General features: G+C 45.2%; 1 protein-coding gene across 2 annotated transcripts in view; it reads left to right on the top strand.

Annotated features, from left to right (window-relative positions):
• The window catches only part of LOC144824457 (myeloperoxidase-like), a 432,332-nt gene that overhangs the window by 313,808 nt on the left and 102,250 nt on the right, over window positions 1–16,274 (top strand). Inside the window, exon 5 of one of the 2 annotated variants that reach the window (XM_078683553.1) lies at window positions 2,376–2,505. In XM_078683553.1, the coding sequence (XP_078539679.1) occupies window positions 2,376–2,505 (130 nt within the window). The remainder of the gene's footprint in view (window positions 1–2,375; window positions 2,506–16,274) is intronic. The other variant, XM_078683554.1, reaches the window with a different exon arrangement.

Genomic DNA, 16,274 nt, shown 5'->3' with positions numbered 1-16,274 from the left:
GCTTTTTACATGGGAACGCCTACTCGGCATCTCATTAGCGATAGTTGCCGGGATCGTCTGTGGCGCTATTTTATGCGGCTGCTTTCGCAGGTAAACAGGTGCTATGGGCTGTTAGCACCAGCCTGTGAATGGGGTGATAATGTTATCGAGACTTTGGCTGTGATAAAGTGGTTATAACTACTTATGAACATGCCCGTTTCCTCGAATAGATAAACTCCTGCCTTCATCTTCTTCTATACCTTTCAGATGCTTTTGATACAGTTAATATCCTGAAAGAACAAATTAGCACAAAGGCAACAATTCTAAATTGGATTACCGCCTATCTCTCCAAGCAGTTCCTTGCGTTTAAAACAGAGAATTCCCTATCAAGTGCAGTTAACCTCATCCCTCAGGGATCTATATTGTCTCATACTTTGTTTATTTAGAGACTCTTAGGGAAATCCTCAGTAATGCTGATATATTATAACGCTAATATACTGATGATAAACAAACCCTTATCAACATTTCCTAATCGACAACACCTGCCACCCTCCTGTCCAGAATTCAAAAGTGGACGAGCATCCATAACCTAAAACTCCCCCAACTATATCAGAACAGTTTTTAATCTTACTGAAAAAACCTGTGTGGCTGTCCAAGTGAGATTAAATCTTGCTTTTTCCTGGGTTGCATACTAGTGATTGCGGACAGTGTGAAATGAATAGGATTCATCTTTGACAATCAGCCAAAATTGAGCCTTCCTGTGGGCTTCCCCTGATTAGTCAGAGTTAACAGGATGAGCCAGGCTGCTTTGATGATGTGATAAGTGGCTCACCATGGGGTCGATTCCGATTTGGTAAAAAGTGCTCCGAATTGCCGTTCAGAGCGTTTTTCCCGTACGAATCGTACCCAGCAACGTCCCCCGTATGTACGACGAAGTACGATTCGTACCAGGAGCTGTACTCCGTACGAATCGTACAGGGACCGTACAAAGGAAATCCCCGTACGAATCTCCCTCGGAACCCACTGTACGCGATATCTGTACGGTTCGCGGCTGCTTTTTCCGAACCGGCAAGTACGATTCGTGTTGGGTACGACCCTTTTTCTATGGGAGCTGAAAACAGCAGTAAAAGCAGAGTTTGTCCCGAAACAGGTATGGAACGCCCCCCCCGGGGTACAGTGCGTACCCCGCGATCTTGGGTTGTACGCACCATACCTCGCGATCTTGGGGTGTACGCACCGTACCCCATGTACGCTGGGTGTACGGGGCATACCCCATGTCCGCTGGGTGTACGGTGCGTACCCCTGCGATCATGGGGGGGTATGCACCGTACGGTGTGTATGTGAATGTGCGCTTTTCCGTACGAATCGCCCTTAACTGACGTGGACCGTAAGTAACGCGTCCTGATACCCCGGTCCGGATCGTACTCGTCGAGTCGTACGGAGACGGCTCTGGATGTGAATCGTACAGACGAGAATTTTACCGGATCGGAATCGGCCCCCAAGTGAGAGACTGGATCACTGACAAAATATCGAATTCAATAATATAGATTTACCAAAATATCGAGGAAAAAATATAGAATGTTGAAACCCTCCTACTGAAACTCCTAACATTCAAATAGGAGAAATGTAGGAGGCAGTCCTTCAGTAGTTCTACTAGGATCTGCAACTCTCTTATCCAACTCAACTATGACCCCCATGCCTGGTTACCTTTAAAAAGGAACTTATAGCCCTCCTCCTCTTCCAAAGACACTTTGGTCACTGACTGCTCTTAACTCCACCACCCAATGCGCACTGCCTCTTGTTGACTGTATTGTTCTGCAGTTTATGGTTTCTATTGTTTGTCCACATTAGTTAGCATTCTCTTATACAGGGTTCTAATTTCCTTGGAGCACGTTTTTCACTACAGGAAACGATAAATAAATAAACAATTACTACATAATCTGTACATTTAACAAAAGAACCAGACAGGTGTGCATCACTCACTTCAAACAATAATCCAAGGCCTTCTTAAGGAAATGGGTCCCTAACCTTAATAGTGGTGGTTATAAATATTTTCTTCTGAAGTTCTAATAAAGACTAACTTTTTAGTGTTTGTCTGTCCAGGTCCTTTTTCTACTTTCTTTCTACCTTAGGATCCGATTTTTGGGTTAGTAAGCAATCAGTAATGGAATTGGAGTTGGTGTTCCCTGACCTTCTTTTGCATTTTGTTAAATTAATTTCAACATAACACAATGTTATTACTGTGGCTCAAAACTCTCAGTTCAAAAACTGTTCTTCAAAGAAGCATTTGATAGGTGGGTACCTCAATATGGTTGACCTTGCTGTGTTTAACGCCAAAATTATTAGCAGTGCCTAATCCCAGCATTCGTTGCATTTGTCTTACATTCTTGCTGTAGGAGGAATCCACTTCTCGGTGCTTCAAATAGGGGGTTTGCTCGTTGGCTTCCGGTGGAATATGAAGATGGACGTTCACTCCCCAAAGGATGGACAGAGAACAGAAGTATAAATGGATTCCCACTCCCTCTGGTAGAGTATGCAGGGCTGGACCTATGGCGAAGTAGGAGGGATTCTCCTCTGAGATATGGCTGATGGTAGAGCCAGTGGTTAAGAGGGGAGGTGTCTACCTACCATATGATAGAAGGGCTGTGCAAACCACGTTCTGTAGTAGGCACTAAGGGGTCGATTACAATGGCGGACCGATTGCCCCCGCCGGGCTGGCGGTAGCCACCGCCAGCCTGGCGGGGGCAATCCATCCGCCATACTGACAGAAATGACCCCCCGCCACATTAGGATGGCGGGGGAGTCCGCGGCGGTCGGCAAGACCATCTGCAGCTTTTCCGCAGGTCGCCTTCGCGACCGGTGGAAAAAGTGCTTACATATGGTGGCGGTGTCTGCGAGACAATTACAATGCCGGCGGTCCTATGCCTTTCCACGGCGGCATTGCCGCCGAGGAAAGGCCTACGGTCATTGCTTTGGAGGCCCGTTGCGGGCCCCCAGGGTGAAGGGGTGGTGGGGGGTGCACATGGGGGGTACCTATGGTACCCCCCCCCTGTGTTTCAAAGTACAACATGGCAGGCACCGCGCGGTGCCTGTCATGTTGTGCTTTGAAACGCACAACATGCATTTTTAGCATTGCGGCGGGCGGTGCTGAATGTGAAAAATGCGGGATGCACCCGACACTGTGGCGGGTGAATCCTAATTCAACGCTCGGGACCTCCGCCCCTGTAGCCAACGGTCCCTTCCTACGACAGGATGGCAGACGGACAAAGTCCAAAGGAGGTGATGTGTAGTTATGGTTAAGTATCAGACTTTCCACCGAAAAAGTATTTTGGGGCTTATTTTAAAAGCCCCTTACGCCGCCGGTATGTTGCTTCTTCCCATGGTAATAGTGACGTACCGGCGGTGCCAGGGGCTTGTAAATAAGCCCCTTTGAGTTTTGCAACTAACTTTGGTGCTGCACATATTTCTGCATGAAACTTTCCAAAGAAAATCCTCTTTAGACTCTTCATGGCAAGGTTAGGTTTAAAAATTACGTGCTAAATTAATATAATAAGAAAGGGAAAAATAAAAAGTAATATGGGCAGAGTATGTGTATGTGTGTGTGTGTGTGTGTGTGTGTGTGTGTGTGTGTATATATATATATATATATATATATATATATATATAAATGCCTTTTTTATAACTGTTAATAGACACACACAAACACAGGCATATATAGTATATACAGATAAGTCATAGGCCGTGATAGTGCCTGTGAAGTAAAGGCATTTTCTGTTTTGCTAATAGCTGTGCCACTGCTCAAGAAATCTACTTGACACTTTCCAAAAAGCTATGGCTAAACAACAGAAGGAGTCCGTAATGTGACATTTCACATTTTAATGTCCATAGGATTCTTTGCCACTGACTTCAGAAAAAAAAGCTAAACCGAATTAGATTTGACTTGAATCAAAGTAGAACTTCACTTTAGGCGTTTTTGAGAAATTAGGGGTCCATTATGATATCGGGCGGATTGCCTCCGCCAGGCTGGCGTTAGCCACCGCCAGCCTGGCGGAGGCAATCCGCCCGATATCACAACCAGATTCCCCCCCCCGCCACATTAGGATGGTGGGGGGCCCACGGCGGGCGGAAGGACCGTCTGCCGCTTTTCCGCCCGGTCGCCTTGCGGCCGGGGCGGAAAAGGAATAATATGGTGGATGTGTCTAATAGACACCGCCAGACATATTATGATGTGTGGTTTTCAGTGCCTTTCCACGGCGGCGATGCCGCCACGGAAAGGCTTGCGGTCTTCACTCTGGGGGCCCCCTGCGGGCCCCCAGAGTGAAGTACAGGTGGGGGTGCACATGGAGGGTACCTGTGGTACCCCCCTTCATTGTCATATACAAAGCGGCAGGCACCGCGCGGTGCCTGCCGCTTTGTAAAGGACACAATGTGAAAGTGCATTTTCAGCATTGTGGCGGGCGGTGCAGACAGCACCGCCCGCCACAATGCTGAAAATACAGGATGTGCCCGCCACTGTGGCGGGCACATCCTAATGGCACCCCCGGGACCCGATTTACGATGGGATGACGGGCGGGCAAAGTACGCCCGTCATCCTAATGAGGCCCTTAGTGTTTAAAAAAGTGTTTGGGCATGAAGAGGTTACATTTTAAGGATATGTGGGATTCAGCAAAACCAGTTTTGACCCCAAAAATATAAAAATATTCAAATCTCATTGGATGAGTATATCTCTTCGCCTGTCACCCATTTCAGTTCAGCACAAGATAGGTCTGCGAGCTGAACCGCTCTGCTTGTCTGGCTGTTTCAATTTCAAATGAGGAGGGAGTGCTGTCTTTCTTTTCAGGTCAGAAAGGATGAATGATTAGTCTTTCAGATTAGGAGTGCAGTTTGTTTTTCATAAGAAGGCTTCCTATCAGACTAAGAGTGTTGGGTACGTCAGATAAGGGGCAGGAGGATCACATTTCAAGAAAAACAGGAATGTTCATACTTCCAGAATAAGAAGGGTGTCCACACTTTCAGGTGAGGTGAGGTATATATTTTTCAGAGCAGGATGGTGCGGTCCTATTTCCAGAAGAATATGAGAAGTGGTAACACCTTCAAATGAGAAAGTGTACATTCTTTTTCAGAGAGGAACATTTAGAAGAGGAGAGGTGATGATACATCCACAAGGGGAGAGGATAGCCCCACTTCCTGAAAATAAGGGAACAAATGTAAAGGGAGAGGGTGGGTGTTCACACACCCAGCAGAGAAGTCAATGGTCTCACTTTGAAAGAGGTCCTATTGGTTGTGGAAGAATATAGATCTCACTACAAAAACATGTGTGCCGGGAGTCTCATTTGAGAAGGTGGGCCCCTCTTCTAGAAGAAGAGAAGATCTTCATTTTTTCAGGAGAGGAGTGTGTGATCTAATTTTCAGAGAATGTGTGGGGTCTCCAGCATAGTAGAGGAAAGGGAAAAGTCACTTCCAGAGCTTATCTTTGGCATTCTAGCGAGACTCTTGCTCTACTTGCTGCCATTTCTCAGGGGCCCAGGACATTGCCCTTACTTGCTCCTGTTGCCGCATTGCTCTCTGTCCTGTTGCTTGGTCGAAGGGTGGAAGGACTTCAATTCCCAGCAGCCTTCCCTCGCGCCCACTGACGCCGTCACACGCAAGCGCCAGGAGGCGCTAAGTCCATCTACAGCCTCCCGCAGCGCGGGTTCTCCAGGCTTACCTTTGGCATTCTAGCGAGACTCTTGCCCTACCTGCTGCCATTTCTCAGGGGCCCAGGACATCGTCCTTACTTGCTCCAGTTGCCGCATTGCTCTCTGTCCTGTTGCTTGGTCGAAGGGCGGAAGGATACAATTCCCAGCAGCCTTCCCTTGCGCCCACTGACGCCGGCACACGCAAGCGCCAGGAGGCGCTAAATCCATCTACATCCTCCCGTAGCACGGGACACGCGCGGGCGCTTCCCGGCCCAAGCCCGGGCCAAGGGCAGGCCCGTCCGCGCCCGTCAGTGGCCAGATGAGGCTGGGCTGGGCCACCCCCTTTTCATCGATATTTCCGTGTCTCCAAAAGACCTGGGTTAGTGATTTTGTACTCTAAGTGGCGTTGCACCTTTTGTTAACATTTGTGTACAGTAGTAATTGTCAACTATGAGTAAGGGAAGTTGCAAGGGATCAGGGGTGGTGGGAACTCTTGATGCCTTCCTCATAAGGGCAGAATCGGTACTTAACCATGAGATAGAGCTGACCCAAAAGAGACTTTCGTTAGATCTTCGATGTGCATCCACTGAAGCTCCCCTCACTGGCACCATGCTGATACGAGAAATAGCAGAAATAATAGAAACACTGGATGTTCATGAGGATCTGATGCAGCAACCGGCATCTTTATCACCGGCTGAAGCTTTAGACGATCCATCCTATATAGCTGGGGTTTCCGCCCTTACCCGCCCCTCTCCCTCCAAAATTTTAACCCGCCAGCAACGATTAATTCATGCAAAAAAAGGGGAGGGTACTGTTACTGTTATAGCTAAAAAAAGGAAAGCGGGTGGTATGCCAGCTACTTCGCATCAGGTCAGCAAAGTACCAAAAACTAGAGGGAGTTCCCGTGGTAAGAAAGGTTGTATGCATGAGGTTGTCATCCCAAGCACACCCGGCCCAATAAGTACTAACTCACAGGCCTGTCTTAGGCAGGCGCCATGCGATCTGGAAGATCGAATAGTAGCAAAATTCGAAGAAAAATTACTGCCACTGCTTAAACCCATTTCCTCAAAAACTCTCTGACATAGACTCCAGATTGAGTAAAATAGAGAATCAGTTACTTTCACCTCAACTTATTCCATCTAGTGGAGGGATTAGTGGGCTCACTGTCCTGCCTGGGGAATCAGCTGTTGCATCAAACCAGCCTCCTATTACGGCTAGTGTAGGCCGCACTACTGGTATTCAAGTTCCTCCAGTAACCACAGGTAGTAAGTGTGTCTCACAAATTAATGAGAGGCAAAGGGACGACTCAAGTGGGGGCCCAAATGAAGGGGTGGACCAGGGAGCCTATCATCGTCAAAACAGAGCCGATCTGTTTAATTTACCTCCTGAGGCCACGCCATACACAGTCATTTTCTCAAATGTACCGCCTCTGCAAACTGGAGTGGAGGAACATTGGGCTTCCCCTAGGAATAAGGCTCTTCTACATCTAAATATTTTAACAGGACTGAGTATTTGTCTATTTAGAGGATTTAAAATGACCCGCAGGATTGCCTGGATAGGGAATTCAGGTAAAACTAGTAGAGGCGACTGCGTGATACTGAATTGTGGATCCCCGCAGATTGTAAATATTGATCTTAGAGAGGGCTGGAACCAGGCACCCATGTGGGGATGCTATTAGTATTCTACCCTTAGGGTTCTTTTATCGAAATACAACACCAACGGTAAGAGGAAGGGCTGAACTAACAGACAAAACACAAGCCCAGGGAATCTACGAGTATACCGTACCTACCCATAACAGATTTTAGACATTTACAAGTCTGGAGGAGATAGATTGACTGGGCCCTTCAGTATCAACAAAGACCATCACACATAGTAGGTCGGCCCTAAATAAGGGAACATTAGCATTAGGCACTTCCAGAGTCTGACATCATTGGGTTACAGGAAACTTGGGATACCAATAATATGTTTTGTCTGGATAGCTATACCACTTATTCGAAACCGGCGATAGCCTCCACTATGGGGAGGGCGAAGGGTGGGTTATTGACCCTGATTTTCTTGAATATTGCAGGCACTTACACTAAACTGGAAACAGGCTCACCCTATTGTTTGGCAGTACAAATCGCACTTACCAATGCCCGAACTCTCCTTATTGTAAACTTTTATAACTCCTTTGATAGAACTTTTATAAATGGAACATTTGGTCAGTCTACAGTATTTTATTGAATTATGCAATAAGAAAAATACTAATTCTTATTTGGTTATTGTTTTAGGCGATTTTAATGTGCATTGTTGTAATGAAAACTGTTATGTTTGGGACAGCCTAGGCCCAGTAGATCAAGGAGAAACTCCCTTTGAACACTCAACACAGGAAGTTTATTTGGAGGAATTGGTGGCAGAAAATGGCCTATTTTATCCAAACTTATCTAATGGGGGCATAGCTGTTCCAACTTTTAAGGGCAAGGGTACGTGTTCAACTATTGATTATATTTTAATCAGTGCAGCGCTGACCACTAGGGTCAGTGGCTACACTGTAACCTGGTCTACGTCTAGTGACCATAATCCAATCATTCTGACTTTGGTGGATGATTTTAAGAAACCAGAGAAAACCAATAGAACAGCGGTTAAATTAGATATACGGCCTACAGACCAAGCCCACAGAATTAAATGGTGCCGAGTGGAGCCACAGGATTTCCATGCTAATCTACTGATTAAGGCAGGCTGTGAGATGTCTATTTGAATGCATGAAAGTGCTGGGGATGAGGATGTTCTTGTGGCTTACACTAAACTCTGTGCCCAGATCGCCTCAGATCTCAAACGGCCATGTAGAGGGCAGGATACAATAGGGGAGAGATGGTTTGACCACAATTGCTCAGTAGCCCATCGGAAGCTGCTGGCTGCTTTGAAATTAAATCTACCGGTTAAGTACATTATAGCAGGACTAAGGAAAACTTACAAAGTGGCTCTAACAAACTGGAAAAAGGAGATCAGAAATGAGGCTTGGAATGAGCTTTTATCCATTTACGTTATCAAAAACAGCGCCAAATCAGGGAAGTGGTCAATAAACCCTTTTTCCAAGACTCTTTTAATAACCACCTTGATTGTGGTATCCAGGAGCAGACCTGGTGTAATCATTTTAAATCAGTGTATAAAGGTGAAGATATCCATTGCCGCGCTAATACCACGTTCAAGATTGAGGCATATATTTTAGTCTTTTCTGAGCCAGAAGTATCAGAGGCCATAAACCAGATGACGAGCAATAAGGCCCCGGGACCGGACGGCGTGCCAGCCGATCTCTTTAAATCTGTTGTTAAGACATGGGCTAAAATTTTGTATAATGTCTTTAATAAGGCCTGTAAATCGTGATTACCTAACACGTGGACCGAGTTACTAATAGTACCTATCTTCAAAAAGGGAAACAGAGGGGATCCCAGTTGTTATCGACCCATTTTCCTTATTGATTCTGCAGTAAAGGTGCTTGGAAGGGTGGTACTTAGTAAACTCACGGGATGGCTAGTTGGAACGAAAACCCTCTCAGACCTGCAATATGGATTCAGGAAAGGTAGGGGCACGACTGAAAATGCATCTCCCTCGCAATGTACGGTGCGGACATTTGGGGTATTAGGAATGTGAAGGCAATTCAGGTTGTTGAAAATAAGTTTTTTTGAAATATTTTATTTGTCCCACAATCCACAGCTGGTTATTTTGGCCATCAGGAGTGTGGAGCTGGCTTCATGGAGGATTTAATAGCCATTGCACCCAGTGGTGTAACGAAACTTGAGGGGGCCCTCCTGCAAAGCACATGGAGGGGGCCCCCCTGGCGGCCCAGCCCACAACCTAACACTTTGCCCTAACACAGAGAAATCTAGTATATTTTGATTTGAAACCTCCAACATTTAAGTTCTAATGAGAAAATGGGAAATATTCTTAACATACAAGCTATGCTATTTGTAACAATACTGTCAAAAGCAGATTATCTAACAGAGGCAGTAATCAGAACAATGCCAAGGAGCGATCCTATTGTCTCAGGAACTGCCTATGTCTAAAGAACAAAGAACAACTATGAAGTGGAAGGAGCCGCTGTCTAGTTAATGCCAGGCAACTTCCTGAGACCAGCAGTGAATCTTGTGACATTGCATATCACCATATATGCTGTCATTCTCTTTCACACCATCTATATTAAAGTCAACGTTGTTACAGTCATATACTACAGGCATACTGAGGACACTCTAAATCCTACTGTTTCCATATTTTGAGTTACTGCATCTGTTTAAATGTGTGTTTACTGTGCCTATACAGCGAAATTCTCTTCTTATGTTACAAAAGGGGCAGGGGATATAGACAGTGCTGTCCAGTAAGTCCATATTTAGATAAATTGGCAAGAATTGTGTCTCCGTATTGGTTTTCTGTTTACTCCCTCCATTGCGACTTGTGATCGCCTCATTTTCACTATCTAAGCTGTCTTCCCTCTTTCTAACCTTTCTTTATCCACCTCTCTTTCTGGCTTTTCTCTCTCTCAGTTCATCCCTTTGGCTTTCAATGCTTTCTCTTCTCACCTTCCTCTTGTTACACTTTAATTTCTCTTTCCACTTTCTTTCCCTCACCTCCCTCTTACTCTCCATTCACACATCCTTTCCTTGCCCTCTTTTATCCCACCAATGTCTTACACACACTGTAACACTCTTCTCCTTTCCCCCCTCTTAAACCCTCTATCCCTCCTACATTCTCTGGTACTTCCTCCTAGAACCTGTTTCTATGTCCTGCTCCACCATCTTCCAAAATCTAGGTATTATGTTAGACAACAGACTTACCTTCGATGCCCAAGCCAATAAACTAGTAGCCACTATGTGGCTTATTCTAAAAATGATTAGGAAACTACTGCCTTACATCCCGATGGATTCCCGTAAAACGGTGATTACTACATTAGCTCTGTCAAGACTCGACTACGGGAATGCACTATATGCTGGATGCAGGCCCAACATTTGTCCAAACTACAATGTTTGCAAAACTCGGCAGCAAGATTAATACTAAATATCGACAAGACCAGAATTCATATCCCACCACTTGGACACTCTACACTGGCTCCCCTTGGCAAAACGAATTAAATTCAAATCTTTGTGTCTAACATATAAAGCGCTCCAGGGTTCGGGTTCATTATTCTTTAGAACTCACCTCAAGCCGTATGTCCCCAAAAGAGAACTACGCTCCAGCCAGGCAAAACAAATACAGGTTCCCTGGTTCAAACAAGCTAGGTGGGGAGGCAGAAGCTTCCTACTGCATGCAGCCAAGGACTGGAACCGACTCCCTCTAGCTATCGAAAACAGCATCTCCCTGTTGTATTTCATGAAATCAGTAAAAACCTGGCTGTTCAAATCCAGATAGTCTTGCCGGCTAGCTGCACTTGGTCACACGTCCTTTTCTTCAGTGCCAAGATGCCCATGGGCATATGAGCGCTTTATAAAACCACAAATCAAATCAAATCAAAATCAAATCAAATCACCATCTTGGGCCAGTATTAGTATTTTTGCCACCCCAGTGGAAGGCACGTCTTTCTGCACCATCCCCCTCTAGAGCCAGTGGTGCCCCATTTACTGCTTGTATTGGTAATATTAAACACCCAGAAGGTGGTGGGAGGAATGCTTACATTAAGTCTGACCACTAGCAGTTGCTCTGGTAGCATTCCATTTTTGCCCATCATTCTACCTCAGATTAGACCCAGCCATCTGTAAATCATTCTTGGCCCTGCTCCAGTGGAACAGTCAGCCCCCACTGCCAGGCCTAGTATGAACGGGAACACTAGCAACTCAAGACTTGTTTTGCTCTGATTGAGGCTATTTAGTCAAGTGTAGCTTAGTTCCATTGGCACAGTGAGTTGTCTTACCCCACATCTCGCCTTCCTCTACCACACGCATACATACATGCACACACTTCTCTCTCCTGACAGTCATCTCACTGTCCTCCACTCTGCATTACATCCTCAATTTTTGTATCTTCTAGTCTTACGTGACTGTGGTCTAGTACCTCTTTTGTGTTCCACACACCTAGCATTCAACTCATGCAGACGTGCTGAAACCCTCCTCTGACACTCCCCACACACAGTTTATCAGTATTTTTATTGCCAGCCGTCTCTGACATCACAAGCTGGCTACTCGTCTTTGGCCCCTGAGAGCTGGTTTACCGCTGGCCTACCATGGCATATGCACACGTAGATTATAAATCAGACTCTGGAATTGCCTTCCTGTACATGAGCACACACAGGGCCTCGTGAGCTACCTCTGCCATCCAAACCTGGGTGTGCGCAGAGTGCAGCCCAAAAAGAGATTAAAATAACTTGAGGCAACATGAAAGTATTTTCCACATTCCCATAGCTGCCAAGGTTTCGATTGCTATGTGTTACATTTTCATAATTTCTGTGGAATTATGAGTGACATTTCAACGACTATCAGGTAGATTCCTCAACGAAAAATCGGCTCGCAAAGGGCCAGATTCTCAGAATCTGGCCCTTTGCGAGCGCAATTTTTGCATTTGGAATTCATCATCCCAAATGCAAAAATCGCTAATAGCAAGATCGCATATTTGCGAGGATTTGCATTTAAGGAATCTCTATTTGAGATTCCTTAAATGCAATTCATTAACCATTTATTTTTTGCGAATTCGCTATTACTGGCCGCTATTTACCACGAATTGTAACTTCGTGGTAAATAGCAAAATACTTAGAAACTATACCCATTTGAGCAACGAGAAACTCTAAGAAGAGTTGAAACTGCTGTAAACCACCAGAAATGAAATTCCACTAACAACTGACAAATGATGTAAGACCTGACCAACCAGGCTGAGAGTCACCAGCGAGGATCTCATGCTACTAATTATAATTGCATTACTCAGATAGTGTGCTACAGGGTTAGTCAGGCTGTTATAATATTTTAGACCTTTAGTGTTAATAAATAATAATGTTTGTTCTGCACTCACTGTGTCAGCCAGGAGGAGGTCTGGGGCACTAGCTGTCCTGAGAGCAGTGAGCTTCAAGCCCAGCAGTGACGCTGTAATTAAATATAATGTACTATTGGCTCGAAAGTTGGACATCACCTGACCAGAATTAAACGAAAAGCCGGCTGTGTCTGACTCGTACGTATAGTTCAATCACATGAGACAATAGTAAATAACATGTAATCATCATTGAGGTCTGGATCATGCTCAGAGCTGAGCGGCGCTCCTCAGTGCAGCCTGAGAGAGCAATGAGCAGAGTGGAGCTGTAACAGGGTCTCGGTCAGGCAGTGAATGACGCTCGCCAGGTCCTGTATTAGTTATATTTACCACGCGCCGGTTGTGAAACTACGTGCTACAGTCAGTGGAGGCTGGAGCAAATGTTGGTAGTTTGCTGAGAAGGTTAAAAATGAACCCTCTGTCTCTGTGATATGGGGCTTGTAGTCAAAGGACTACTGAAGATAGAACCAGTTCCAGCATCAGGGCGCACTGGTGCGCTCCTTTCTATCAATGTTCATTTTTTGGCCTTATACTTGCTTGTAATGCATAGGTATGTCCAAAGAAATGTTTGGTGTTGGATTTTTAAGAAGATAGAAAAACCTTCCTTTTGTGTCACACAATTGTGTTTTTTATATATCAGTGCAAAGTATGCACTGCTTTTAGCAACCCTGTGCAACTGCACTAGACCTAGGCAACATTGGCGCTGTACCAAAACAGCAGCATCCACCTGTAATATCCTGATAACTTTAGCCAGTCTGAATCGGGCATCTTGCACTGATAAACTAAGTTTGGGGCTGGGTTCTTTTCAATCAAGAGGTTATTGGAGGTACAAGGGCCTAGAAGGGAAAAGTCCTAAAGAAGTAAAGTGCTACAAAACACGGGTGGGGGCTCTCACTTTAGCACCGAAAGGCAATGGAGAAATGGGTGGTGTACCAATCACTGGTAGTATGTATCACCTGACCTTTGATATCAACAAAAGTCCCATCCTCATAGTTAAAAGGCTGGATTCCTTAGCAGAATGAACAGGAACTGATTATCCAGGAATCCACAAGCAGGATGAGGGAGGCCACTAAATGGTCAGCTACAGGTATGAACTCTAAAATAGTATGCGCAGCTTTCAAACGATATAGAAAAAGTGAGGCAAGTCTATTTTGTAAGTAAAACCAATTGTTATCATTAAAACACAGCTGAAGCAGATCCATTTAAGGAAAGAGAAGTAGAAAAACAAAGGCGATGCCCAAACACAGTGGTGAGTCAGGAGGAGCCCTTACTACTTCCTGCTTATTGGCAGCAACAGCATGAACTTTACTGAGATGGCTGGTAACTTACAGGTACAAGGCATGGAATGAACTTAAGGATGGGGGGCTTCCTCACAAAATATAAAGTGCTTAAGTACCTTAGAGGTCTCGCCAGAAATTCTGACATTAACAACTGACATTACGAAATGAATGTGAAGCAGAAAGAGCTGGACAACAAAGTCATCCGTCCTTATATCAATTTTAGAACAAACGAAAAAGGTATAATAATCCTATTCCTTGAATACGTAAGACATCTAACACAATTTGAACGAATGGCATCTGGTGATTACAGTATAAAATATATCTAATAAAAATGAAAAAATTCAATTGGTTCAAAAGGAGATAAATTTAAACAAATAGAAGTCCATCAGGCTTTGCAATTTGCTATAGCATAATCCTCTGACACTGACTACATCCAAAAGTAAATTTCCGTATAGCTCTACCACCTCAACGATGGTCAACAATACATGATAAGAAAGAAGAAAGTACCTTGCTTGATCTTAAGGAAGAATCAGACATTTGCCTTAAAGAAGAGATAACGGTTATCTGTTGACAAGTTTCCTGAGGAGATTGCAAATCAACCCTCTGTACCCGTGATATGGAATCTGTTACAGTGCTTAATTTGTAAAAGATTGAGTGGCGTGCCCAAAGTTCTGCTTAGAAACAAGCGGACGGAATTATTGCATATTAGCCCGCCGAATACCAAGGCTATGTAGTCTGGAATCCACCTCATGCCTCTTTAATTGACTATTAGGCGCTTCCTATCACTTTATCGGACTCTAGTAGGTTCCTGCTTTCTCCCTTTGTGACGGTTTTTCATTTTTCTCCTTATTACCCCTGTGCTTTTTTTCCCTCTCTTGCTCTCTGGAAATATCCGATGAGGAAAAATAAGTGCCGGTCCCAAAAATGATGGCCGATGGGCTCCACTGGCTCAAATTAAGCACTGACCATGTAGTAAGGGGAACATCTGAACATTGTAACAGTTGAAGCACCATTATTGGAACTGTTCTGTTGTGCACTCTTCTGTCCCGTTTAACTTTCTGTGATGTACAAAAGGTGTGTCCATGTGAAGGGCTTGGTATTCTATCAACATAAAGGAGTTCTTACAATGCCTGCAAGAGTACCTATAGGTAGACAGAAACACAGCCAGCCCAAGATTGATCCACATTAAGGGGGTCATTAGGATGCCGGGCAGACTTAGTCTGCCCGCCATCCTATCAGAAATCGGGACCGCCCGCCATAAGGGCGTGGGTCCCGTAGGGGGTATTAGGATGTGCCTGCCACAGTGGCGGGCACATCCTGCATTTTTAGCATTGGGGCCGGCGGTGCTCTCAGCACCGCCCGCCACGATGCTAAAAATGCATTACAGCATTTGCATAAACAAAGCAGCAGGCACCGCGTGGTGCCTGCCGCTTTGTTTATGCAAATGAAGGGGGGTACCACAGGTACCCCCCGTGTGCAACCCCCACCCCTCCTTCACTCTGGGGGCCTGCAGGCCCCCAGAGTGAAGACCGCATGCCTTTCCGTGGCAGCATTGCCGCCATGGAAAGGCATGTCTGAAAGCCCAAGATAATTTGGCTGGCTGTGTCTAATAGACACCGCCACCATATTAAACTTTTTCCGCCCTGGCCGCAAGGCAACCTGGGCGGAAAAGCGGCAGGCGGTCTTTGTATCCGCCGCGGTCCCCCCCGCCATTCTAATATGGCTGGGGGAATTCTGGTGAGGATGTCGGGCGGATTGCCCCCGCCAGGCCGGCGGTGGCTACCACCAGCCTGGCGGGGGCAATCCGCCCAACATCATAATGGGCCCCAAAGTATTAGTGATCGTGACATGATCTTCATGTAGGTTATGATACCAAACACAAATTCCTGTTCCCCGCCCTTCCAAAGTAGCACGCACCCATCTAAGCATCACGTCCAGCTACATCACGAACCACCCACCTGCAGAGCGCACCTGAAAGGCCCGAGTTTATTATTATCTTCTTGTTTATTCTTTTAGCGTTACGATTCATTTATCTTACAGATATCTTTGTTGCATGAACACAAGAACGTTGAACGCACTAGACGGGACAAACGTCCTTAGGAAAATTATACAATAGGACTTACCCCAATAGGGCCTCACGACATGATAGAGACCACAAATCATAAGATCATTTACCGCAAGAGGATACTATATGGAAAAATGTATGCTATTAAGACGGTGTTAAGCTCATACAAAATTAACACATATTGTACTGCCTGTTCAACACAGACCTGTCAAAGTATGTATGCATAAAAGAAATGTGAATAAAAAATGTTTTAAAAATATAAAGCAGTTCTTTACATTGATAAATACACAT

The sequence above is a fragment of the Lissotriton helveticus genome, chromosome 3_1, assembly GCF_964261635.1.
Source record: "Lissotriton helveticus chromosome 3_1, aLisHel1.1, whole genome shotgun sequence".
Classification (NCBI taxonomy): Eukaryota; Metazoa; Chordata; class Amphibia; order Caudata; family Salamandridae; genus Lissotriton; species Lissotriton helveticus.
Note: the sequence above shows the minus strand (reverse complement) of the source record. Positions and strands in the feature narration are given on the sequence as shown.